This window comes from Aulonocara sp. 'chitande type north' Nkhata Bay, linkage group LG7 (assembly GCF_057382095.1).
Source record: "Aulonocara sp. 'chitande type north' Nkhata Bay isolate Kocher_YH1m ecotype deep benthic linkage group LG7, A_spYH_male_GT1.1, whole genome shotgun sequence".
NCBI lineage: Eukaryota > Metazoa > Chordata > Actinopteri > Cichliformes > Cichlidae > Aulonocara > Aulonocara sp. 'chitande type north' Nkhata Bay.
Window position 1 is genome coordinate 9,848,296 of NC_141350.1, and position 24,759 is coordinate 9,873,054.

A 24,759-nucleotide genomic window follows, 5' to 3' on the forward strand; every position below is an offset into this window, starting at 1 on the left:
CAGCTGGAGAATCTTGCTCCTGAACCCGAGGATCTTTTTTTTCCGGCCTTGGAGAATCTTGCTCCTGAACCCGAGGATCTTTTTTTTCCGGCCTTGGAGAATCTTGCTCCTGAACCCGAGGAGCTTGTTTCTCCTGTCTCAGAACCATCTCCTGACGTGGTTCCGACTAGTGGTTCATGGTGTCATGGTGCTAAACGCCTACTTAAAATAGGTTTAGGTGTTGCTGCAGTAGGCCTTATTATAGCTGCAGGTTACTGGGGCTTTTCAGTGCTTAACAGTGATTGCCTATTTAACTCTGTCTATGGCCTCGTTGAGCCATATTGCCACCTTGGTGATCGATTAGTCCCTTTTTAAAGACTAGTAATGATGGACTGCTTTTCATCCACAGTCCAGAAAACCATACGTTGTTCATATCAGACAACATAAGCAACATTTAGCTAACTTGTGCTCTCATTTTTCTTTTCTTTTGCCTCTCACCCCCCAGCCAGTCGCGACAGATGGCTGCCCCTTCCTGAGCCTGGTTCTGTCAAAGGTTTCTTCCTGTTTAAAGGGAGTTTTTCCTTTCCACCGTGCCTAGTGCTTGCTCACAGGGGATCATTTGATTGTTGGGGTTTAACTTGTTAAAAAACATAACAAATTAGGTGAGGGGTTCACATAATAGAGAGCACAACAAAAACTACAAATTTTAAAAAAATTTGTTAGTTGCAAATCAAAATAAAGACAACAGTTTCTGAAAAACATCTCTTACGGCTCTGTTTATTTGCTTAAATGAACACTTGTATTTTTTGTCATAGAAGAATATACATTGTCTTAAGTATTTAATAATTTTAAATTTAGCCCTGCGCTGCATGAGATAAACACAGACGGCTGTCGGCCTGGCGAGGGAAAGTTCCTCTTCAACCTCCAAACTCAACCCAGTTTGTTACTCGCAGCATCGCAAAATTAGACACAGCAATTTCTTAGAGTCTGGTTTAAGTCCTGAAATGACATCTCCTTACCTGTCACGGTTCTGGGTCAGTTTGACCCAGTATTTTGAGTTGTTATGTTTTGGTGTGTTTTTGCATTATGGATAGTTTTCTTATTCTCTTGTGGTGCTTTTGTTGGTTATGATGATGATGATTATTAATCTATGTTTTAGTTCTTCTTGTTTAGGGATTAGTTCTTAGGTTTTGTGTTCTCATGTTTTTTGCTGGTTTAGTTCAGTGTCTAGTCTGTCTCTCTCTGTCCAGTCCGTGTCTTAGTTTAGTGTGTATTGTTTCCTGTTTTATTTTGAAGGATTGTGTCTTATGTCAGTGTGTCCAGCTTCGATCCCCTGACTCGTTAGCCCCAATCTCTCCCAGCTGTGTCTCCCTCCTGTTTTCCATTCCCCGATTACTTCCCTGTGTATATTAGCCCTGTGTTTGCCTTTGCTCAGTGCTGCATCGTACTGTTGGATTATGCCTGTGTGTTTTATACTGTGTTCAGTATTTTTGTGTTCACTACCCTTGTTCAGTTCATGTTTTAATTTCTCCAGCAATAAAGCTGAGCTTTTGAGTTACAATTCTGTGTTTGAGTCCTGCATTTGGATCCTCATCTCCGCCTGCCCGCACACAGAGCCCTCTATTTAAAATCCAACTCTTACCTGAACTCTCCTGCCTTTCTGTCTCTCTCGCTGCCTTGTAATGATAACTTCTTAAAGATGATCAATATAATGTTCGAAGAAAAATGGTTGACAATATCCATTCAACGCCAAAAACCAACTGCAGCATAAACAAGGTCACTGAGGGAAGTTGACTGAAATGGACAAAAAAGAAAGAAATTGCAAAATTTGATTGATTTGTAAATTTGTAGTTGAAACGGGTAGTTTGCCACTTGAGCCTAACGTTTAAATTATAATACAGTCTTGAGGAAAAAATATAAATAACTTTTTTCTTCTCTGGTTGAGCTCTGGTTGAAATTAAATTATTTTATTTATTCGTACAACATCTCTATGTTGTACGAATAAATAAAATAATTTAATTTTTCATTGTGAGTTGTATGTGAGGCGGCTGAACACAGGAAGGAGAAAAGGACTTATATCGATTGGTTAGGAATTGGTTACAACAAAGACTGTATCTTTAGGAAAAACAGGAATTGTGAGAAAGATAACACAACTTTTTGTTCTCCCAAATGCGTTGAAAGAGCCAAGAAGCAGTGGACAGAAAAATAGAAAAAGAAATTTAAAGATAAATGATTGTTTTTACATTAAAATCTATACCTCAAACAGTCACTATGAAAAATGTCTGAACCTTTTCGTCGAGATTATTTTATTGACGGCCTATAAACACATACAAACAACAGAAACAGATCCAAAGTGCTTTAGAAGCAGATATACATTGCAGGTCTCGAAAGAAAACTCAGTTTCAAAATACATATAAAGCTGAAAAATGTGTTTTGTTATAGTCACTAATTATTGTGGGAAGTAAAGATCACAATGATCGATTGTGTAATGGATCGACACCAAAAATTTGCAGTAGAGGTAAGAAAAGAGGAAGCATGCACCCCACTAAGCTCTACATCTACTACAGCAGAGCGCGATAACTGCTACGTCAGACGTTTCAGCACGTGACCGTCCTGTTATGATTTTGAGTAGTGATTCAATGGACATCGATTCACTCGAAGTTTTACGAAGTTTGTACGTATTTGGTTGTTCAGTTGACTTGACATATATCTTAAGCCGCTACATGTGTGGAAGTTTAGCTAGGTACAGGCTACTGGGTAACGCTAGTACGGTGTGGTTTTTAACCAAATGTTAGCGCAAGCTAGCCAGCTAGCAAGCTAACTTTACGTGTCATGTTGACAGCTCTGTGGTACGTGGCGGACTTGCACGTAATGTACCTAAATGTCAGAAGATGCCACTTGGGAGTGGCGTGTAACAAATGTATCATGTTGTTAATCTGAAACTGTTTGATCTATGGCGCATGTAAAATGCTACCAGCTTACGCTAGCCATTTAATTATCGCCAGGAACATCGTAGCATCACCATACACATAAGCAAATGTATAACATTTTTATTTTTTTCATCCTTGAGCTAGGCATAAAGGTGATTAGGCTGCAGCACAGCCTACCTAGAGTGTCGCAACAGCGATGTATGGACGTGTGTACGCCAGCATCCTGCAACGAGCGTCAAACTCACTCACGCTTTATTATGGTGCTCAATTCCAGGTTTGTCTGCTTTTATTTTATTCTTTCTTCTAAATCAAAGGCGGGTCTAGCAGAAAAGCTTTAGCAACCACTGCCCTAATGTATTTTTAATCCCCTTTCTTCCTCAGAATGCACACGCTGTAGCAATTTGCTGTTCTCAGTCTCACTTACCCCACTGCTACTTCTCATCCTGGGGTCCATCCAATGGTGATGAATCTGGGAATTTGTCTAAAAGCCAGCGACACCTCTCAACTCATCAGGATTTGGACTTTCAGCAGAGGAGAGTACAGATCAACAGTATTCTTAGATCCAATGAACAAGTAAGGGATAGCACACAGTCTTACCCAGCAGATACTTTAAACTTATTAATTAAATGAAAATACAACAAAGACAGAATATTGTGCTAATTTTTTACTAAATACCAGCGATATGCATCAAAAATATTGTGTTTACCGTTATGCCTATCACCTCTTCTTTTAGCAAAACTCTGAAAGTGTTTGGGAACTTAAAAATTTACTCACATATTTTGACTGGGTAACAATCTTTAGCACTCAGACTATCATGAGCTGGCCATTGTACAATGTGCAGAAGAAGTATGCACTAAACACTAGTTTTTACTTTTTATTCATTTATTGCATTTTGTTGTCAGCAACCTGAATGCTTGCCTCAGTTGGGTTGAAAAGAGTTCAGTAATTTTCTTTGCCATTTTCTTTCAAAAACCTTTTTCAGTTTGAATGTGAATATTGACGAACTCTAGTTAAGTGTCTTCATTTTAAGTTCATATTTATTATGTAACTGTTTTGGTAAATAGCTAAAGTAACACAAACCATATCTCTGTTTCAGTCTGTGAGTGTCCCAGAGTTTGATGGCAGGGGACTAAGTGTTGTGAGGAAGTTTGAGAGCAACCAGCTAGCTGCTAACACTCCTAATGAGGACCGTCGCAGTGCAGCCACCTGCTTACAGGCATGCAGTTTTTTCCCCCTTGCTATAGTGAAATCTGTGTTTTTTTTCCACTTGTTTCTTGTAAAATCAAATTTTATGTTTCTCTGTCTTCTCCAGTCAAAGGGCATGCTCTTTGGAGTGTTTGATGGCCACGGGGGTTGGGCGTGTGCTCAGGCCGTTAGTGAGCGGCTGCTGTACTATATAGCAGTTGCAATGATGCAAAGGCACAGCCTGGAAGAACTCGAAAAATGCATGGAGCACAGCAGACCTATTCCTCCCATCCTGCAGTGGTATAAACATCATACAGATTTTAATTATCGTGAATCTGCTTCCCTGTACATCGACAACCTCAGAGTCTTCTGGCAAGAATTACTGGACAGTGATGAACACGAGTCAGGCATGAGGTAAATGCAAATAAATCTTCTCTTCAGCAAAGACTGGGAGGAATTATTATTTAGCTTGTTTTATTGTTTCAAACCTAGTCCTTGATAGATGTAGCAAATGGTGTAAAATTATACAAATGTCAACGCTTTGACCCAGCTTTTAAAGCATTATCCAGTTTTTGTGTGTGTCAAATCAAATCAAATCACTTTTATTGTCACATCACATGTGCAGGTACATTGGTACAGCACATGTGAGTGAAATTCTTGTGTGCGAGCTTCACAAGCAACAGAGTTGTGCAAATACAATAATGTAAACAAGCAAAATACAAGAATGGCTACATCTGAAACTAATAAATATATGTACAATATATAATAGTATATGCATTTCTGGATGTGTATACTAAATATTTTTCTACGTGTGTGTGTGTGTGTGTGTGTGTGTGTGTGTGTACACATATTTTACAAATTAAATAGAGTAAACAATAAATAAAATATATAAAATAAAATATACAGAGTGAGACATGTGCAAAACAGTGGCGTTACTGTACAGTATGGAGTGCATAATGTTAAAGTTCCAGTAGTGAAGCTGAGGTGTCTATGACGTGTTCAGCAGTCTGATGGCCTGATGGAAAAAGCTGTCTCTCAGTCTGCTGGTACGGGACCGGATGCTGCAGAACCTCCTTCCTGATGGAAGTAGTCTGAACAGTTTATGGCTGGGGTGACTGGAGTCCTTGATGATCCTCCCCGCTTTCCTCAGGCACCGCTTCCTGTAGATGTCTTGGAGGGAGGGAAGCTCACCTCCAATTATCTGTTCAGAGCACCGCACTACTCGCTGGAGAGCTTTGCAGTTGTAGGCGGTGCTGTTGCCATACCAGGTGGTGATGCATCCAGTGAGGATGCTCTCAATGGCACAGTGATAGAAGGTCCTGAGGATGCGGGGGCTCATGCCGAATCTTTTCAGTCTCCTGAGAAAGAAGAGGCGCTGCTGCGCCTTCTTCACTGTTTTGTTTGTGTGTACTGACCACGTAAGATCCTCAGCCAGATATACACCAAGGAACCGGAAGCTGCACACTCTCTCCACAGCAGCGCCGTTGATGGTGATGGGGGTGTGTACTTCTCTGCACCTCTGGAAGTCCACTATCAACTCCTTTGTCTTTGCGACATTGAGGGTGAGATGGTTGTCTTGACACCAGTGGGTCAGGGCGCTGACCCACTGTGGAGGGATGGATGCTGTGGTAGTGATAGAAGGTTTGAGTGGGGTTTAATAATACAGTTTAAAATAGGCTATATGCTTGTTAAAGGAACCAGGTGGGTGTGAAATAATACAAGCACAACAAGAAATAAAATGTTTATTGATATGATGGCAACTAACCTAAGCTGCAAACTTGTGTCTAGACGTATATGTATTTCCACACATTTGATAGATTTTTTAGTTTTGTCATTTCCCTCGATTACTTTTTAATTTTTATGCTATTTTTTGCTTTCAAACGGCCTTTAAAATACATAACACAAAGTGAAAGGAAAAACATGAATTTTCTGCAGTGATTGGATTTGTTGGCTCTGTTATGCTTTGAAAGTTATTTTGCTGGCATGATTTGATTCCACGTCTCAGTGAACACCTTCACTGTAACATGAAACACTTTTATATTAATGTGAGTGGTCTCTTTTATGATGAGAGTGCACACATCTAAAGGGCAATAGGGGTCACACAATGGACTGATGAGTATGAAAATGATCTAAATCATATTCTACTACTGAATACTAGTAGGAAATTTTAGACTGAGGTGACTGTAGTGCTCTTAAGTACCAACATCTAACCACTATATATGGAAAATATTTTTAAAGAATGACATCATCCCTGTAGTAGCCTTACAGAAAATTTGAAATCAATAACAGGACGCACTGAAGCCGTTTCAGCATCAAACACTTTACTAATACGTGTTGATTTATGTCTTAACTTGTCAGTTATCTGTGTATGCAGAATAGCACAAAACAAAAAGCCTGTTTTCTTTTTTTAGTCCTCAGGATGCTCTGGATTATGCTTTCAAACGGCTTGATGCTGACATCTCTCTGGAGGCTCAAGTTCCTCTATCCAATGACCTAATGAGAAGTACAGCCATTCAGGTAATAAGATACAGCAGTCTTCGGTCTCTAGTGTGTTTTAAGTTCATACAAGGTTGATACACATGCATTATCTGTCCAGGTTGCATTTGCCGGGTGCACTGCTTGTGTGGCCCATGTTGGCATGGATGGCATCCACGTGGCGAACACCGGTGACTGTCGAGCAGTACTAGGGGTGCAAAATGAAGATGGCTCATGGAGCGCTTTACCCCTTTCTCAAGACCATAACTCACAGAACCAGGCTGAGGTGGAACGCATCAAAGCCCAACATCCACCTTCAGAGAGCGACACAGTGGTTACAGATGACAGGCTGCTAGGGGTGGGTTTTTGTCGCCACATGCAACAGATCACAAATTTGTTTGCCATTCGGTTTAGAGAATGAGTCATTGGTTCAATTCTTTATCTTTCTGTCAGGTCCTAATGCCACTCCGTGCGTTTGGTGATGTGAGATTTAAATGGAGCCATGAGCTGCAGCAAAGTATTTTAGCCAGCCTGGAATCTGGAGTAGACCTTGACTCTCTTAATCTGTATCAGTACACTCCGCCTAACTATCTAACACCGCCGTACCTGGACGTGTCACCTGAGATCACTTATCATAAACTGAGACCCCAGGACCGCTTCCTGATCCTCGGTACTGACGGCTTATGGGATGAACTAGGGAGTGAGGAGGCAGTACGGCTCATTGGAGAGCACCTGAGTGGAATTCACCTACAGGTTTGTATGGAGTAACTACTTCACAACATGTAACTTTTAGATACAGCACTTTATTTAGACTTTATCCTGCAATCTTGACCTGAAAAAACAAAAAGGCTTCTAACTAACCTTTTTGTTTTTTTTCTTCCAGGCTCCAGTTTCTCAGTCTGAGAGAAAGCTGAAGTTGGGTCAGATGCATGAACTCTTGCTGAAACGCCAGGCCCGTGCCTCCCCGGCTCTAGACACAAACGCTGCCACACACCTCATCAGACATGCTCTCGGCACTGGGGACTATGGAGAACTATCCCAGGAGAGGCTGGCGTCAATGCTTGCTTTGCCGGAGGATCTAGCGCGAATGTACAGAGATGATATCACAGTTACTGTGGTGTATCTGAACTATGATCTGGCTAGATCTCACCACAACTAATGGACAGAGAGAAACAATTACGAGAATTGGGCTATTCAGATTAGGACTGTAACAGTAAGTATTAACGAGACCCTTGATCTTTAGAAAATGAACTATTGAGATCATATTAACTATACAGATATGATAATACAATAAATAGTCTTGTAGTTTATTGTTTTATATACTTTTTATACAGTTTTGGTTACAAACAATGCCTATCTACACTCTTATAACTAGTGCAATTAATTTTTCTAAAAAAACAGAAAAATAATAAAGTCAACGATTCTTGGAGAATTGTACTGATAACATTTTTTTGTAAATATTCTGTATCTATGTTAATAATACAGTTTTATTGTGAATTCTTTTGGCCATGACAGTCAGTTAACATTTTCTAAAGGTTGTCACAGTTACAGCTTGCTATATAGACTGATTGATTTTCAGTGTTTACTTACAGTTAGCCTGAACAGACAAATGCAAAAGTAATCATCGGTCTGGAACTGTTCAGTTTAGTTCACAACACATTGTGAACCGATGCAGGTCAAAATACCTCCGGATCAAACTGTAGAACTACAACGAAACGCAGCACAGTCCCGAGTGACCAAAAATATAAACACACTGCAGCTCGTACTTTTCCGCATATCTGACAATCAGTTGGCCCACACATGCTAAGCCTGCTCAATGTCTTTGGAATAGAGGGTGGCCATCCATATGCTTTCTACAGAAACATCGGCACTCCAATTTGTCTGGTTCTTAGGAAAAGTTCAGTTACCAATTCATAGTTGCAGCATTTAATGGGTCACAAATACAGTTTTTGTTTGGAAAAAGTCCTTCAGTGTATTTTTGATGTGAAATAATGGTACCTCTCACTTCTATTGATTTTCTTATTGTGCTTTTGTTTTTCCATTTAGTCTTTTATTTTTTTTCCATGTCCCTGTTTGTGTAAGCTGTGAAGTATCTTTTAATGAAGTTTAAATGTTTATTGTAATCGTGTTTTTATGTTTCCATTCCATTTACAAAATTAAACTAATATTACATTGAACAGATTGTATTTTTTTTCTGTCAGAAACATTTGGATTAAAAGAAGTTACAAGGGGACATTTAAATATTGTAAAGCATAGTTTTAATGTCCTTTTGCCTAAACCTGGAAAGTAGATAAGTGGGGTCAGGAGTTTTCAAAATAAACTCTGCTTGTCATGGGAGCCTGTCTCTTCTCAAACGTGTTTTCTAAACATGTGTGTGACATATTAGAGGAAAAAAGTTAGTCTGTAATCAGCCTAATGGTCGTACAAACATAAGTGAAGTTATTTTAATTGATGCTGCTAGTGGCTCACATTTTTCTGCTGGTCTCTCACTTACAATTGTAGAGAATATGAACAAATTCCACTTTAAAAAAAAAAAGCAGACCTCAAGCCTTTTTTGAAATGTGAAGTTGGAAACCCACATGTGTAAACACCCTCACCTGCAGGTCTGATGTATTCTTAATTCCAGTTTAACCCCTTCCTGTGGAAATCAGCTACTCGGCGTGTGAAGAAAGTGAAACGCTAAACACAAATACTGTAGCCGGTGGCAGTTAAAGAAGGCAGTCACAGACAGTTGCTAGGAAAGTTACTGCACTGATGGAGGACGTTTCTCCATCAGTTGTTTCTCTCGCTGCATTTCGAGATGTCTCAAATCACCTCATGGCCCTTAACACTTAGGTTTTTCTTTATATTTGTATAATATGTGCATCTTTATATACAATATTTTCACTTTTAAAATTTCTTAGTTTTTTGCATATTTGTCAAACCTACATGTTTCACATCACTGAACAAAATAGCGTTTTGTCTTTCCTTAGATATATTTGTTTAATATTTACATTTGTTTGATGTTCTGAAACATTTAACTGAGACAAATATGAAAAAAAAAGACATCAGAAAGAGGGTAAATACTTTTTTGCAGGACTGTTTATTTAGTAGCATTATTGGTTTTACAAGGTTTGATTTATTTTGTTTGTTTTCTAAACCACTCAGGTTTGAAATGATACACACAAGCTCACTAGTATTTGTTTAAATGTCCTTAACCTTGAGCAGATACTTTTGATCCATGAACAAGCTTCTGAAATAATTATGTCTGGATACGTGACCACTCTTCTTGGGGGAATCAATTGTTCATTTAAATTGTGTGTTTTCCTGACACCATCCTGATATTTAGGAGTGGTTAACAAATTTTAAGTAGGGTTGAGTTCAGGGATTTGGAAAGGCCATTGTAGAAGCTTAATGTCAGTCTGCCTGTTCCAAAACCAGTTTTGATGTTTGGGATCATTGTCCTGTTGAAACACTCTACTGTCTCCCAGTTTCAACTGTATGGCTGTTGATTTAGGGTGAAGTTTGAGCATTTGGAGTTAGCCCTCCTACACTTTTTTTTAATTACGAGTACGACAGACAGCAAAACACCTGAGCACTACCATGCTTGACAGTTGGTACAGTTGGTACTCCTCCAAACATGCCTTGAACGAATCTACCAGTCGGAGTCAACCATGATCACTAATGAGAAGTTAACAGGCCTTGGCTTAGTCAAGTTAAAGCTATTGTAGAACATTCAGCACCACATAAACGGTTGAATGGTGAGGAAAAAAGCCAAGAAGGTGTTTGGTATTATTTAGACAGAGGAAGGAAGATGAGGAAATACGGGGAAGTATCAAAAAGAGATAAATTGGAAAACAAAAAAAGTAGACATGACTACTCGGAGGCTAGGAGTACAACAAAAAGCAAAGTAAAAGGCTTACAGTGAACTGTATGTGAACCTGGACACTAGAGAAGGAGAAAAAGACCATGGAGCTAGTTACGGTGATTAAGGACGGGGATAAAAATATGCTAACAAGTAAAGAGAAGAGAGAAAGTAGAAGGAGTGGTTAGCGGAGCTCATAAATAAAGAACACCAGAGTGAGGAGGGTGGATGGGGGACAGTTAGTGAGTTAGGAAGTGCAGAGGATTAGTAAGGAGGAAGTTAGGGCAACTATGAAGAGAATGAAAATTGGACAGGCAGTTGGTGCTGTGGAAGTATGGAGAGGGCAGTGGACTTTTTAACCTGATTGTTTAACACAAATCTCAGAGAGTGAGAGGATGTTTAATGGAAAAGAAGTGTATTGGTACAGATTTATAAGAACAAAGGGAAACGGGCAGAGCTGCAGTTACTAGAGAGCTGATGAGATATGGGAAAGAGCTTTTGAAGTTAGGTTCACAAGAGAGGTAACAATCGGTGAGGAGCAGCATGGCTTCAAGAAAGAGCGCTACAGCTGGAATGTGCTGATGACGAAGTATAGAGAAGGTCTCAAAGAGTTGCACTGTGTCTATGTGGATCTAGAGAAAATATGTAACAGGATGCCAAACAGAGGAACTGTGGTATTGTATGAGGGAGTCAGAAGTGGCAGAGAAGTATGTGAGGGTGGTGCAGAACGACAACTGGAGATACAGATAGGTTCAAGGTGGGGGTGGGATTTATCAGGGCTCAACTCTGAGCCCGTTCACAGTAGTGATGGACAAGCTGACAGATGAAGTCAGTTTAACAGTTAAGGCAGAAGTGTTCATGGGATACAGTGTTTGTGGAGAGCGCTGTGATGTGTAATGAGAGTGGGGAGCAGGTAGGAGAGAGCCTGGAGAGGTGGAGGCATGCTCTGAAGAGAAGATGAATGAAAGTCAGGAAAAACAGGATGTGTTTGTTTTATATTATAACTTACATTGTTTTCAGATCATAGTTTGTTTTTTAACACTTCACTATGACACATTTACACGTATATTGTAAGCTTAGCATTACTAGGATAATGTCTATTGTTGCTTCCTCAGTGCTTGGCATTTCAAGCTGCTCCTGCAGGGATCCAACCACAGTGCCTGAAAAATAGAAAAAGCTGCCCAAATAAAGTCTCCAAGAACGTAGATCTTGAGGTAATTTTAGAATTATTTGCATCGTCACATTTCATTGATTAAATACTATATCTGGTGCGACATGATGTCCTGATTCAAAAGGTCTTACACCCTCCCCCTGCAGCTTCCCATTGTGGAGTTTCCATTTGTGTCTGGCAGCTTGAAACGGATGAAGAGGGAGTGGGTTATTCCACCAATTAGCTTTTCAGAAAATGTCAGGGATCCTTACCCCAAAAATCTGGTGAAGGTAACTGCTGCCATGCAACCCTAATCCCACAGAAGTTGGATGCTGCGTAAAATGTAAATGCAATGATTTTCAAATCTCATAAACACGTATTTTATTTACAATAGAACATAGAAACATATCAAATATCAATCACGATCATTTTACAATTGATGACAGGAAGACAAATTTGGGAAATGCTCTTGTTACCACTGCATATCACCTTCGCTTGTTTTAACAACAATTCTTAGAACTTAGGAAACCAGCTTCAGTACTTTTGGGAGAGGAATGTTTCCTGATTTTGTCTGATGCAGGATTCTTGTTGCTGGGTCTTATTTTTTGATCCCGATGGGCCAAAAGCTTTCAGTTAGTGAAACATCTGGATTGCAAGAAGGCTAGTTCAGTCGACTATGAAGTCATGCTGTTGTAACAGCTCCAGCATGCAGTGTCACATTGTCCTGCTTTTCTGGAGGTGCTAGCTATATTTCTGGATCATGTTCACATATGGCTTCTTTTTTGCATGATAGAGCTTTAACCTGCATTTATCTGTGTTCACAGACAGTGATTTCTTTGCCCATGCAGTAATTTCAATGACAGAATCATGTCTATTTTTAATGCAGTCCTGCCTGAGGGCCTGAGGACAAGTGCATCCCATGTTGATTTTCAGCCTTGTCCTTTGGATGCAGGGATAAGGAACAAATTTGTAAAATGGCTTTATTAGACTTTCAAATCATTGCATTCGGTTTATTTTTTTACATTTTATGCAGTGTCTTCACTCTTTTGGAATTGGGGTTATATAAACCAAGTGATATTGTGTTGTATTCACCTCTGCTCAAATGACATTTTTATTTTTGGGATTAGCTGAAGTCCAACAAAGAAAAAAAGGTGGCCATAACTTACAAGATCACTGGACCAGGAGCAGATCAGCCCCCTGAGGGTGTTTTTACTGTTGATCGGCGATCGGGGATTTTGTATGTGCATATGCCGTTGGACAGGGAAAAAATACTCACAAGAGAGACTCACATGAGAGGATAAAACACACCTTTTGACTATGCTCAGTTTTGCAGTTTTTAATAGATGTAAACAGGTTAAAGCAAACATAATTCTGGTGGTTAGGAGAATGGTTTGCTAATGATTGAGAGAAAAGCAAATGGGAGATAGAGCTTAGAAAGTATTGAGTGATTGGCTCACTTGCAGAGTTGGACGGCTGATTGAGGAATCCTGGTGGGCAGAAGGAGAATAAGCAGACCTGGAATGAGAGATTCTGTGTTGGTGATGCAACACTGGATAATGTATTACTAATGAAACTAACGAATAAAATAGAAGACTTAGGGGGAAATGCTGATGATGTAATAAAATTGCAGTATCACTGCCTGAGAAAGTTGATGCTGCAGTCACACTAAAGTAGGGGGTACATTTTTCTGAGGCTTTTTCTACGGTGGCCCTGAAAGGTCAAACGCACTACAAATACAATCCTTCACATGTTTTGGTTTCTGCCACTTCCTCAGTGTTTCACTCACATTAATGTCTCCTTCAAAAACAACTTCCCTTGTTTTTTTGGTGAGATTTGTTTTATTCAACTTCCTTCGTGTTTTGTGTGTTGCAGCATTTTTATATGTGCTGGTGTGTTTGACCTATCAGGGCCACCATACTTCCCTGTTTTGTACATATGTTCATCTTGTGTTATAGGTCTATGACCTGAGCCAGCTCCACAGAGGGCTTGATAACCGTCCTGAAGTCTTCTGCACTGATGTTCTTCCTGCTGCACAGAGCTGCCCAAACTACCGCCTACAAATACAAGCCAATGCAAAAGCCAGTACATGCATTTAATAGCAAACCTTTGGTATATATGTAAAGATTTACAGTTTATATGACTGTAATATTTTCAGAGTCTTATATGTGCCTGTGGCTGTCCCCTCTTAGAATACATGTGCTGCAGACAGTGAACCCACAGCTCCTCCTTATGACTCTCCCCTGGTGTTTGACCGTGAAGGTAAAGGCTCTGAGGCAGATTCACTCAGTTCGATGAAATGGTTGAGCATTAATAAAAGGTGGCGATAAAGAGCCGAAGCTTCTCTGAGGGGAAGTCTACTGGAAATTTCATTTGCAAACAGCACCTCCTGGAGGATTAAATGAGGAATTGCTGTTGTCCTGTTGTCCTGATCAAGTGTGATACATTTTTATTTTTTTTTATTAGGGTTTCTAAGCTAATTAAAATAATGATTAATATGCTTTTATGGTCTCATGTACTGGATTTATAGGTTTTAATATATGTAATATTTTTCTATAATATGTATCTATGCATGATCGCTATATTGTTTGACACAGAATATAAGATTTTGGTTTTTTCTTGTAATAAAAAGAAATTTTTTTGACTATTTTCTATCAGTCATTGTCTTTCTATGCATGTACTTTATTTATGTGGAGTTATTTTAGGATATTTTTGTGTTTGAATGAAAAGAACAATCTTTGTATCTTTTGTTATTTGTAATGGCTCAATGATTGTTGGTAACCGTGTCCATTAGGTTCAGCCGGGACTTTTTTGAGGGTCATGCACACATGCATAGCTATACTCCAGTGACCATAGCTGACTGTATTCTAGGGGCCAAAGCAGGCAACACTAAAGGAAATTTGAAACTGCTAGCTAAGGATAAATGTAGATTTCACATTGGCAGTAATAGCACAAATTATTTGTTTGATTAAAAAAAATATGTTCCCACAGATGTGTCATTAGGTAAAGAATCTCTAATAACTTCTTTACTTAGACACTTCCTCTCTGATTGATCTTTGATTTAACTTCTGTATTTTCAGTATTTTCCTCTAAACCATCATCATTATTACTTCAATTTGAAGTATGATTAATCTATATTTATTAACACTCTATGTAATATATCTACCTCATTATCCTAACAGAGCACTTCACTCGCAGGCTGTAGGCTTCCTTGTGGTTCTTAGAGTTTTCAAAAGTAGTCTGGGAGGGAGTAAAATTGGAGGCGGAGCCTACAGCTTTCTGGCCCCTTTATTCCCAGTTTGGATTTGGGAGACAGACAGACTCTCTACTTTTAAGATTAGGCTTAGAACTTTCCTTTTTGACAAAGCTTATAGTGAGAGCTGGATCAGATGACCCTGAACCATCCATCTCTTGGTTATTTTGCAATAGGTTTCGGCTGCTGGGGGACATCACATTAAGCTCTGAGCATTTCTTTTCACTCCCTTCGTGTTTATACACCACTATGCATTCAATCATTAAAAATGATTAAACTAAGGCTCTTTGTCTCATACAGTGTCTTTTGTCTCGCCTCTCTGTTCCCTCTTCTCTTTGCCCTAAACTTTGAATTGAATACCAAGACTTTATGAGATAATTATTTTCTCATTCTTATCTGATATGGGATTCTAGCTGCTCATCAATTTTGGGTCTCATTTGTTGTATTTTTCATTTCATGATGTGCCAAATGTTTTCAACTGGTGAAAGGTCTAGACTGCAGCCAGGCCAGTTCAACAGCCAGACTTGCTATGCTGTCGTAATAGATAGAGCAGTATGCGCTCTAGCTGAATTATGCAAGGCGATCCCTGAAAAAGGATCATTTGTAACGGTTTGAAACATGTATATACCTTGATGGTGCCTCTCTAGATGCGCAAGCTGCCAAAGTCACTGTCACTAATGCATCTCCATACCATTAGAAATGCAAGCTTTTGAGCTGAGCTCTCAAAAAGCTGGACGCTTCCTCTCCTCTTTAGTTAGGAGGATGTTTGGTTTTCAAAAAGAATTTCAATTTTTGATTTGTTCAGTTCTCCCACTTTGCCTCAGTCCATTTTAAATGGCCTTTGACCCAGAGAAGATGGCGGTGCTTTAGGATCATCATCACGTATGGCTTCTGTGAATGATCGAGCTTTAACCTGCGCTTGTGAATGGCACTCTGAATTGTTTTCAGCCTTTAACCTCAAGCACAGAGATTGTAATGTAGATGGTGAGATATTCAAAGTGTTGAGGAATATTATTCTGAAATTGTTCCACAATTTCTAGATGCAGGGTCTGTCCATCTTTACTTTAACTGATTAATACCAGTTCCTTTTTTTTCAGTGTCTTGCTATCAAATTAAAAATGAGATATTTTTTCATGAAATAGTAAAATGTCTCAGCAGTAACATTTGATTTTTTACTATTTTCTATTGTGAATAAAATGTGGGTTTCACAAATCACTGCATTCTGGGTTTTTATTTTTTAATTTTGATTTTATACAGCATCCTGATGTTTTTGGAGCTGGGGTTGTGTTTCTAAGTATTCTTCTTGTGTCTAAAATGAACCAAGTCCTCTGATCTTACAGAAAGCCCTGCCTTCAAGCTGATAAGCACTTTACTCATGGCTAACACGCTCTCTGAATCACTTCCTCAGCAGTGAACTTTAACCGTTCATTATCATCCAACTCAAGTGAACTTTGACCAAACAAGTTTATTGTGTGGTACAAGAAGTAACTTTGTAGCCATGAGAAAAGCTGTTCAACGTCTGTTATTCTGGTTGGATGGATATTTTCTGTTTATATAAAAGCCCGTGGATGAATAAACAAGGGCTTTACAACATCTGGGCAAGGTAAGAGGTCACAGACTGAAGTTAAATGCAAAATCTGAATCTGAAGGCGTTCATATCAACCATGATTTGTTTGGCAAAATATCAAATGATTTGTGCAGCATTTAACATCCATACAAATGAACTTTTTCCCTGACAGATGAGGCAGAACATGTTTGAGGAGGGATTGTACCAAGTATTTTTTAAGGATACACCCTCACCATCCCCACAAACTGAGGTCACCAATAATGGAGAGCTAAGCAATGCCAGGATTCATCGTTGGTTCGGGGCTGTGGTTAATACTAGACTTTTAGTCAGTGGGGTAAGAAGCTCGCCCAAACTATTGATTAACATCCTGAAGCTTTGAACCTGCCCATCTTTTATTCTTTATTCCCCCTCAGGTGATTCAAATCCTCAGTGCCTTAGTTTGCATACTAACCACAATCACTCACGCATGTGTGAGCTACAGCTGTGCTGTCTCCATGACAACACCAGCATGGTCAAGCATATTTGTGAGTCCACATCTGCTTCAGCTGACATGCACACAGTATAACATTTCTGTTTTAAAAGAGAGAAAGCCAAATAGGAGGTTGTACCTGTTTTTTGTTGTTCCAGTATGTGGCTGCTGGGTGTCTTGCAATTGAGGTTCAAAGAAAAGCGAATAAACTGAAGGTAAAAAGTTTGGTAAATTCTTATGTGGCTTCTTTTTTACTTATGTTATGATCAGCCTGACTTAGTTTATCTTAACAACAAACAGATCATCGCTCTGATGGGTGTGAATGTCTTTAGTCTCGTGTTTGGATTCTCAGCTTTGCTGGCCAACGGTATCAGAGCTGCACAAGCCGTCACACTCACTTACCAACAGGTAATTCTGCATTCCAGTAACTAGGTTTGAATCTTTCTTTATATTAAAGAGGTCCTGTAAGGAATCTCTTTTGGGGTTTGTGTTCAGCATACACAGAAAACCTTACAATCTTTCTTTTCTTTCTGCCTTCTTCTCACTAGCGTGCTGGTTCTTATGTTGCAAGGGCAAGCACCATAGTGTTCACCGTACATTGCTTCCTGGCATCACTCTACATACTTTTCCTGTCCTGGAGGGGTCTGCGCCGCTACAGTTCTCCCCATTTTCAGGTTTACAATCGCGTCTCACAGGTAAATATTGGATGATAGGGTAAAATAAAAAACCTGAGACTGGGAGAAAATCCTAATCAATGCTGTGACTTCTGGTTTAAAGGAATACAGGAATGCAGTTTAATTCTGTTAGCTTTTTTTTAGGGCATGATGATGTATATTGAATTATTTAGTTTGCATTGATTTGTTAATCACTGCTATCTTAGTGTTTCATCTGGATGCTTTTCTTGGCAGGATCCAGATGAAACCAATGGGCCTCTCCTGGAACAAGTGGAATTTAATATGTGAAAGATCTGAAATCTCATTGTTTGCAAGCATAGTTACTGTCATTAAATTGTTTGTTTGATCTGAATATAGTAATGTTGTAAATCTGTTAAAGGCAGTAACCTATCCTCCAGACAACCATTCACCCTCACACTCACACCTCAGAACAGTTTCTACAAACATCAGTTAATCTAACATGCACGTGTTTGGACGGTGAGAGGAAGCTGGATTACCTGGAGACAGCTGACATAGACACAGGCCTCCACAGAGACTTCAGACTGGCTGGTGGAGTCAAACCCAGGGCCCTCTTATTGTCAAAAAATTGACAGTGGAAATTGCTGTCATATATAAATATGTCAATAAAATTTGGTCTTTTTTGTTTTATTTTTTGTAATTCAAAGGCTATAATGGTTAAAATTGCTGCCATGGTTTTCTTTCTTCATTTACTTCGATGTTATTCTGCAGAGGGCACTAGAGGGCAATGCTGCCACAGATTTTTCACATCGTAAACCAGTGTGATATTTTACTCCATTGCAGTAGTTGAGCGTAAACCTGGATAATGAATTTCATTTTATTATTTAAGGGTTTTTTCTCTTTTTTTTCAGCACTCAGGACCTTCAGGGCTGAGAAGCCAGAGTGATTTAATGAATATGCATCTTCTTCAGTTGTAATCTATCCGTCGCTGACTGTAAATAAATGTTCCTGTTGAAAAAACTTGCAAGAATCTGTTATTTTCCCCCCTCCCTCTGGATATTTTTTCATGAATGTCAGTGGGATTTTAAGCATCTTACTTGAACCCTAACCCTTGTCACAAACTCAACATACAGTCAAAAACTGCACATCACAGACATATGTGCATGAGTAATAGTTCTTATATTTATGTATTGTGTAGTAGAGGGTGTGGTGTGTTTGAGTATTTCAGTGATGGAGGATTTAATTAGGAATTTAAACGAAGGTCATACACCACTCCTGCAGCAAGAACTCTCTCTCTCTCTCTCTCTCTCTCTCTCTCACACACACACACACATACAGACACACAAACATGCACAAACAGACGTATGAGTGGAAAAAAATCCAAGTGCAGTTACTTTCTCACGGCAGTTCGGGATAACAGCTTCCAGCTGTTGCCTGGCTGGGAGAACTGCTATGGGAACACACCGAGTACAAAGACCAACGTGGGATTAATTAGTAAATGGACACAGAAGTGGTACAAACCAAAGCAGGATGATAAAGCTGGGTGTCCTGGCAGAAACTGACACTGTGCTCATGTTAGCAGAAACCACATATCATCACAAAGGATCACAACTACCGTTTGTGAGTTTTGGGCCTGAGTGCTAGCCTTAAAATAGTAGAGCACACGATAAGTTAAACACACATTTCAGCAGAATTTACTTAAAGGAGGATTTTGTTTTCCAGTGGATATCAGCAAATTAAAAAAGGTGAAGCCAGGCTGTTTAACCACGTTTTCTGATGAGTAATATCTTTTCTGTTTGGAGTGTATCTTCCCTTCTGACTCCACAGGAAATCCTCTCAAAGGTGCAGAAGGGAGGGAAGTAAATTAAGCTCGGATGTTAGGAGAGTGAGTGTGTCCGGAGGAGAGGAAACAGTGACCACATGTTGGGATTCCCTTTGATAAGTCTGGCCGACACTATGACCTTTCAGCTGGATGGCCTCAAGGTATCTGATCTTGAACCACTTTGGAGAAAGGGAACGGAAGAAGTGAAAAAAGAAACGACAGACCACTTATCTTGAGAACATTCATCAATAATTTATTTTCTTACTCTCAAGAACCACCACAGCTTCTCGTCTTGAAAATTTCATCATCAATTTTGAACAACACAGTTTTGAAAAATGCAAAGTTACTTTACAAATTCTTAATAGAAAAAAGAATAAATTAAGTGTGGAATTAAGTTGTTTTTTTAATCAATTCCACATTTGTTTTCCTACAACACCTTTAATGTACTGTTTCAGCTGAAGAGAACTGATAAAATTGAGTTACATGCTCTATTGTCTGGTAGAGGAAGTGCTTCTACTATTAAACTGTTTGTTAAAATAAGCTTCATTTTGCACATCTGGTATTGAATCTATTGATAACAATGAAGAGATGTCTAGATCCTACGTGACAAAGCAGTAAGTGGTCATTTTGTAGCACCTGAAAGGGTTGTTACAATGTCCGAAACTTAAAAAAACAAAAAAAATACTGGTTCATTTAAAGTGGAACATTGTTAAAACAAAGGATGTGAATGTTAAAAACCCCACAAAATCTAATAGTGCCCCATCAGTACATACAGGAAAAGACTTGATAAAATAGTTAGTTCATTTCTTCTCTTGGGAGTATTACAAAAACCTCATACATTAGTATGGAGCACAGGAAATATGTTGTTTGGAAATATGAAGGGAAGGGATGTCACGCGTCTTCACAATGAGCTCAGAGGTCAGAGATTACAACAAGGTCAAAATGGTACTTTTTTTGGTGCGGGATGACACCACGGAGTAAAACGTGCTAATGGTAACACGAAGGAGCTGGGCGCTGTCTTTGGGGTCTTCCTTTCTCAGAGAATCTTCACGGCATGCGTGGGATTTTTTGTCTAGCACAGAAATGTTTCGGAGGGAAAAGCAAGATCAAACTCAAATACACTCGAGTAAAGAAGTCATATTAGGTGATCACTGGTTCCAACTCTGCTTAACGACTTATTCAATTTGTCCAAACTTGGCAGGAACAACTGCCCAAGAACTGGCCATGCAGGAGGTCGGGCGAAACCTTCTTAGTAAAATATTGTTTGCCCCAAATTGTTGTAATTTGGGGCAAATTACAACAACTCACAGCAGTCTATAAAGGAAATACAAATGAAAGACGTACCGTTCCTCTCATACCAAGAAGCACAATACACCTTTTATCCAGTCTGAATGGTGCTATAGGATCTATCAGAGATTCACAACGTGTTTTAGAGCAAAATAGCACTTGGTTAATTTAGATTTTGAGGAATAAGGAAACAGTGGTGAGCATTAATTTGCAACGGAAACATTTGTCAAAGGAAGAGAAGGAAAATGGCTAAAAACAACCAAAATTCCCTTTATTGTTATTTATTTTTTATTTTTTTTACAAAACTAGATGTGCTTTTCTAACCCTGTTCTGAATATTTGATTGATTAGGACGTGTGAGAAAAATAATTCTCTCCATTTGAGCGGATTAAAGTATTTGTGTGTTGGCTTTAGCGTTTCTTCCCTGACAGCAGGGGTTTTAATTATCTGATGCCTGAAACACAGAGAGGATTGCCCTTTAACACCTTGTGGTCACACTGATATGAGAATACACTTACTGTAGGTCCAGCCCTCAAAGACACTGTTAATGTTGTGCTTTCAGACTTAATGGTGTTAAAATACATTTCACTTAATACCAAATAAACCCTCGTTGGATGTCATCCGTCCGCTGTGCCTCACTGTAATTTCATAGAATGGCTTTCTGCTGTGGGGAAGTAAAGGGGCTGTGTGGTTTGTAATGATTTCAGTAGTAAATTACAGTATTAATGTAAAGCACCAACATATTTGGAACAGATAAAGTAAGATGAGTAAACACAGTGCCATAAAGGGATACTCAGCATGGTGAGAGCTGGTGTAGAGCCAAGATCAAAGGTTAAACAATTCTCACTGAGCCAATGCAATATTAAAATAGAAGTAATGCCAAGACATGTCAGACATTTTTTCTTTCTTTCAGGGTTTAATATGAAACAGTGCGCAAAGGCCAGACCAACAAACTTCAGACAAAATTTTAAAAAGTGCTGTAATGACTGAACAGCACCCATAAATGACCTTTTCTTCCAAGCCTCCTCTACTCCCTGGCTCATACACCATGTGATCAAACATGCTGCTGCGGACAGAGTAATCCTCTGAAGATCACAGATATTAAAATAAACACGAAGGATGAAGTCAGTGAAGAAGGCAAAAGAGTAACGCCAAACAACCACAAATCCAAATTCCCCCTATCATGATCCTTGAATTCACTCCGCCGATTCAAACCAGTCCAAAGACTTCTACGAGGGTTGTTATTGCTATAGTCCTTATTAATATCTAGACAGTCTCTCAGAAACCATGCTGATATTGTCACTTTGAGTACAGTTTTCACTTTTTTTCTTTGTGCCTGCCCAAGAACTCTGGTGTGACTGGTCGATTCAGAAACTGTCTGTGGTTGTGGGTAAAAGAGAGAACTCCTGAATGTTTCAGTCATCTTTTCTGTTTATAAATACGCTGGAAGAAATGAAGAAAAAGAAAGACAAACAAGTGTTAATGGGAATGAAATGCAACACAGTTCGTTTGGGCCTGGAAATGGGTTTTAAACTGGTGGCTCAAATCCAGCAGGTATCCTCTGACTGGGAGGCAGTGCACTGGAATAAGTCTGGGGACCAAAGATGAATATGAAAGAGATCCTGGAATGGCCTGTGTTGTTTCTGCTGAGTTTTGAGTTGCATGTGGGACGTTTTGCTGTGCTCTCTCTTCCCATCGCTCGCTTCCCGTTGCCCTGTTATTTGTGTGCTGCAGTAGGTGAGTAAAGAAAGGGCTCTGTGGTGCTGTAGGGTGACAGTTCAACAGATGAGGTGGCATTTCTCAGTCCGTCCTGTGAAATCTGCCCTTAAAGAGCCCAGCGAGTAGTCCCTGTCCTGCTGAACTGCAATAGACAGGTCATAATAAAGAGGTGGTGAGATGTTAGGAGGAGGGAGGCTCACGTCCAGCCCGTCAAGTCTGCTCAGGGCAGGGTTTCTGCAGGGCTTTGAGGATGAGGTTGTCAGTTGTTGATGGATAATTGTGGGGGACAATGGAGAGGCAGTAGGAGAGGGCAATGGGACTTTTCTAGGCCCCATAGGAAGGTCTCAGACCAGCGTTCCAGGTTTGGCCTTGTCTTGTCCGTACCACTGGACATCTGCCAGCTCTGAACACAGAGGGCTGCTGAGAAAACAGCTGTCACTCAAAGTCCTGCAGAGGAAGAAAGACCAGAATCAGAACAGATGCAGGGCAGCTTTTTTGTCTTTGTCTGCTGTTTGTGAGCTTTTTTGTTGTTGTTCAATCTCTGGTCTGTGACGGTGCACGGTTAAGTGTTGTTTATTAGTGAATCTTGTGAGCTGCAGATCAGAACGGAGCAGAAAGCATGCAAAATTCAGGCAGATACAGGCAAAGAGGGAGTTCATGACACGTATACCTCCACCGTCAAAGAGCAAGAAATGAGAAATGAACCACAACTGTCAGTGCCCCACAGATGTGCATTAGTTTATCATGTTTTGATGGGATACATTTTTATGAATGAAAAGTTGGACTAAATTTGGTCCTGATGTTCTATAATGAAAAAGGTTTGCTTTAAAATCTACTGATATTGCATTTTCCTAGTACTATGCTAGATTTAGACCACAGACGGTACCTCTATGCATCAGAGCTGGGCTGAGGGGGAGACTGACAGACGTCCTCAGTAGGAGAGCAGTCTGCTGTCCCTCTAAACCAGGAGAGAGGACACACACATAAGGAAAGGAGGGTTAGTAAAGACAGAAAGATGGACAAGAATGAAATGACAAACAGTAAGCAATAAGAAGATTCCCAAGAGAAAAAAATTAAGAGTAATAGGTGTGTAAGATAATCAAGAAAGACAGTGAAGAAAAAATGTACATAAAGACCACAAACAGGAAAGCAGGCGGGAAAATACAGACATATATGATCTGACTGAAGTCTGAAAAGAATTAGGAAGTGTTTTGCACCCAAAATCACAGACAACGACACAAAGAAGAGCAGACACTCGAAGTTTGTGAGTGTGTTAAGCGTGAGTCCTGGACAAATATGAAGAAAGAGAAAAAAAGCTGAGCAGCAGATGCAGTTTTCCCTAATATTCCTATCCGCTTCAACGTCTTGGCAGCTTTTCAGCCACCTTATGCGTGCTTGTGGGTTTCTTACCCGCTCTGCCAGTTAAGGATGTGTTGTGGGCTGCAGGGAGGTGTGGGTGTAGCTGCGTGTTCACTTGACGGGGTCATACTCCTCTGGCTGTGAGGGGAAGCAGCTAAAGCAAAAAAAGTAGAGTCAGACAAGTGACACAAAGACCAGAGGTTACAGTGAGGTGAAAGACAAAGGAATTCCAGCTATGCTCGGGGGATGGGGGTGGGAAATACCCTGTGGGAAGGCTGAGGGAGGGGGGGAGGGGAACAGGCCGCGTCAGTCTCATAATCTGAAGGTCGTGAGTTCGAGCCTCACACGGGGCATGGCTTCTTTTTTATTTTGTTCTTAGCCCTTATCTCTTCATATGGACTTGTCAAAAATGCATTTAGCACACACTTCCACATAATTGATGAGCAAGTACCAAAATGTCATCCTTGGGCCAAAAAGATGTATATTTACTTCCCCGAAGGGACATTTGAAGGTTAATTGTCATTCAAGTGAGAAAACTGGGTGAAGATGTGAGAATCCTCACATAAATGCGGGAAACATTAACGTGTGTGCGACGTGACCAAAGCCTGTCAGGCTTCAGATCACAAATCCAGAAATTCAACATTTAAATTCAGCTTTAATTGCTTAGTAATTACAATTTTCCTAAACATTATTAATTTATGTATAATTAAAAATAAATGCGAGTTGAACTGCTGAACTACTCAGTAAGAGCTCTTAATCGGAACCCTAATCTCTGAATATACATGAATAATCTCATTAATTATTGCACGCGTGGGTCACACAGCAGGCAGCGTGAGGTCTCATAAAATAAAGATTTGGAGTTTTAGTTGCATTTTTAAAATCAGCAATACCAGCTAGTAAATTACAACCAAGACCAACACAAATCAGTTTGTCAATTCAATTCAATTTACATAGAGCCACACAGACAGCCATCTCAGAGTGTTTTACATTGTAAACTATATTAAGAGCGAGAACCGCACGATTAGATGATCCCTTATGAGCAAGCATTTGACAACAGTGGGTAGGAAGAACGTCTTTGTAACAGGAAGAGAC

The 24,759-nt window shown here is 39.7% G+C and overlaps 4 protein-coding genes across 14 annotated transcripts in view; 3 read left to right on the plus strand and 1 right to left on the minus strand.

Annotated features, from left to right (window-relative positions):
* LOC147324567 (uncharacterized) overlaps nt 1-1,444 on the plus strand; it is a 2,801-nt gene extending 1,357 nt beyond the window's left edge. The window contains exon 1 of the mRNA XM_086298449.1: nt 1-1,444. This exon is cut by the window's left edge and continues 1,357 nt beyond it. Within this exon, the coding sequence (XP_086154575.1) occupies nt 1-354 (354 nt within the window). The 3' untranslated portion in view covers nt 355-1,444.
* A 1,068-nt stretch (nt 1,445-2,512) lies between these two features.
* On the plus strand, nt 2,513-8,746 carry pdp2 (putative pyruvate dehydrogenase phosphatase isoenzyme 2). Of its 2 annotated transcripts, none has more exons than XM_086298447.1 (9): nt 2,513-2,653; nt 3,054-3,183; nt 3,291-3,482; nt 4,006-4,125; nt 4,222-4,508; nt 6,506-6,611; nt 6,691-6,927; nt 7,023-7,322; nt 7,453-8,746. In XM_086298447.1, the coding sequence occupies exons 2-9, from the start codon at nt 3,106-3,108 to the stop codon at nt 7,726-7,728; spliced, it is 1,596 nt and encodes a 531-aa protein (XP_086154573.1). In that variant the 5' UTR covers nt 2,513-2,653; nt 3,054-3,105; the 3' UTR covers nt 7,729-8,746. The 2 variants fall into 2 exon arrangements, with proteins under 2 accessions (XP_086154573.1, XP_086154574.1); XM_086298448.1 differs by having other exon boundaries at nt 2,582-2,653; nt 3,050-3,183.
* A 7,161-nt stretch (nt 8,747-15,907) lies between these two features.
* tmem253 (transmembrane protein 253) lies at nt 15,908-17,875 on the plus strand. Its single transcript, XM_086302359.1, has 7 exons — nt 15,908-16,416; nt 16,553-16,714; nt 16,794-16,904; nt 17,008-17,064; nt 17,150-17,257; nt 17,398-17,544; nt 17,758-17,875. Exons 2-7 carry the CDS (start codon nt 16,553-16,555, stop codon nt 17,809-17,811), a joined length of 639 nt encoding a protein of 212 aa, XP_086158485.1. The 5' UTR covers nt 15,908-16,416; the 3' UTR covers nt 17,812-17,875.
* Nucleotides 17,876-19,530: 1,655 nt separating this feature from the next.
* frmd4a (FERM domain containing 4A) overlaps nt 19,531-24,759 on the minus strand; it is a 97,730-nt gene continuing 92,501 nt past the window's right edge. For 9 of the 10 annotated variants that reach the window (XM_086298460.1, XM_086298461.1, XM_086298459.1 and 6 more), the window contains exons 23-24: nt 23,719-23,821; nt 19,531-22,755 (exon numbers count right to left, since the gene is read on the minus strand). In XM_086298460.1, the coding sequence (XP_086154586.1) occupies nt 22,653-22,755; nt 23,719-23,821 (206 nt within the window). In that variant the 3' untranslated portion in view covers nt 19,531-22,652. Of the gene's footprint in view, nt 22,756-23,194; nt 23,267-23,718; nt 23,822-24,759 lie in introns of all 10 variants that reach the window. The other variant, XM_086298456.1, reaches the window with a different exon arrangement.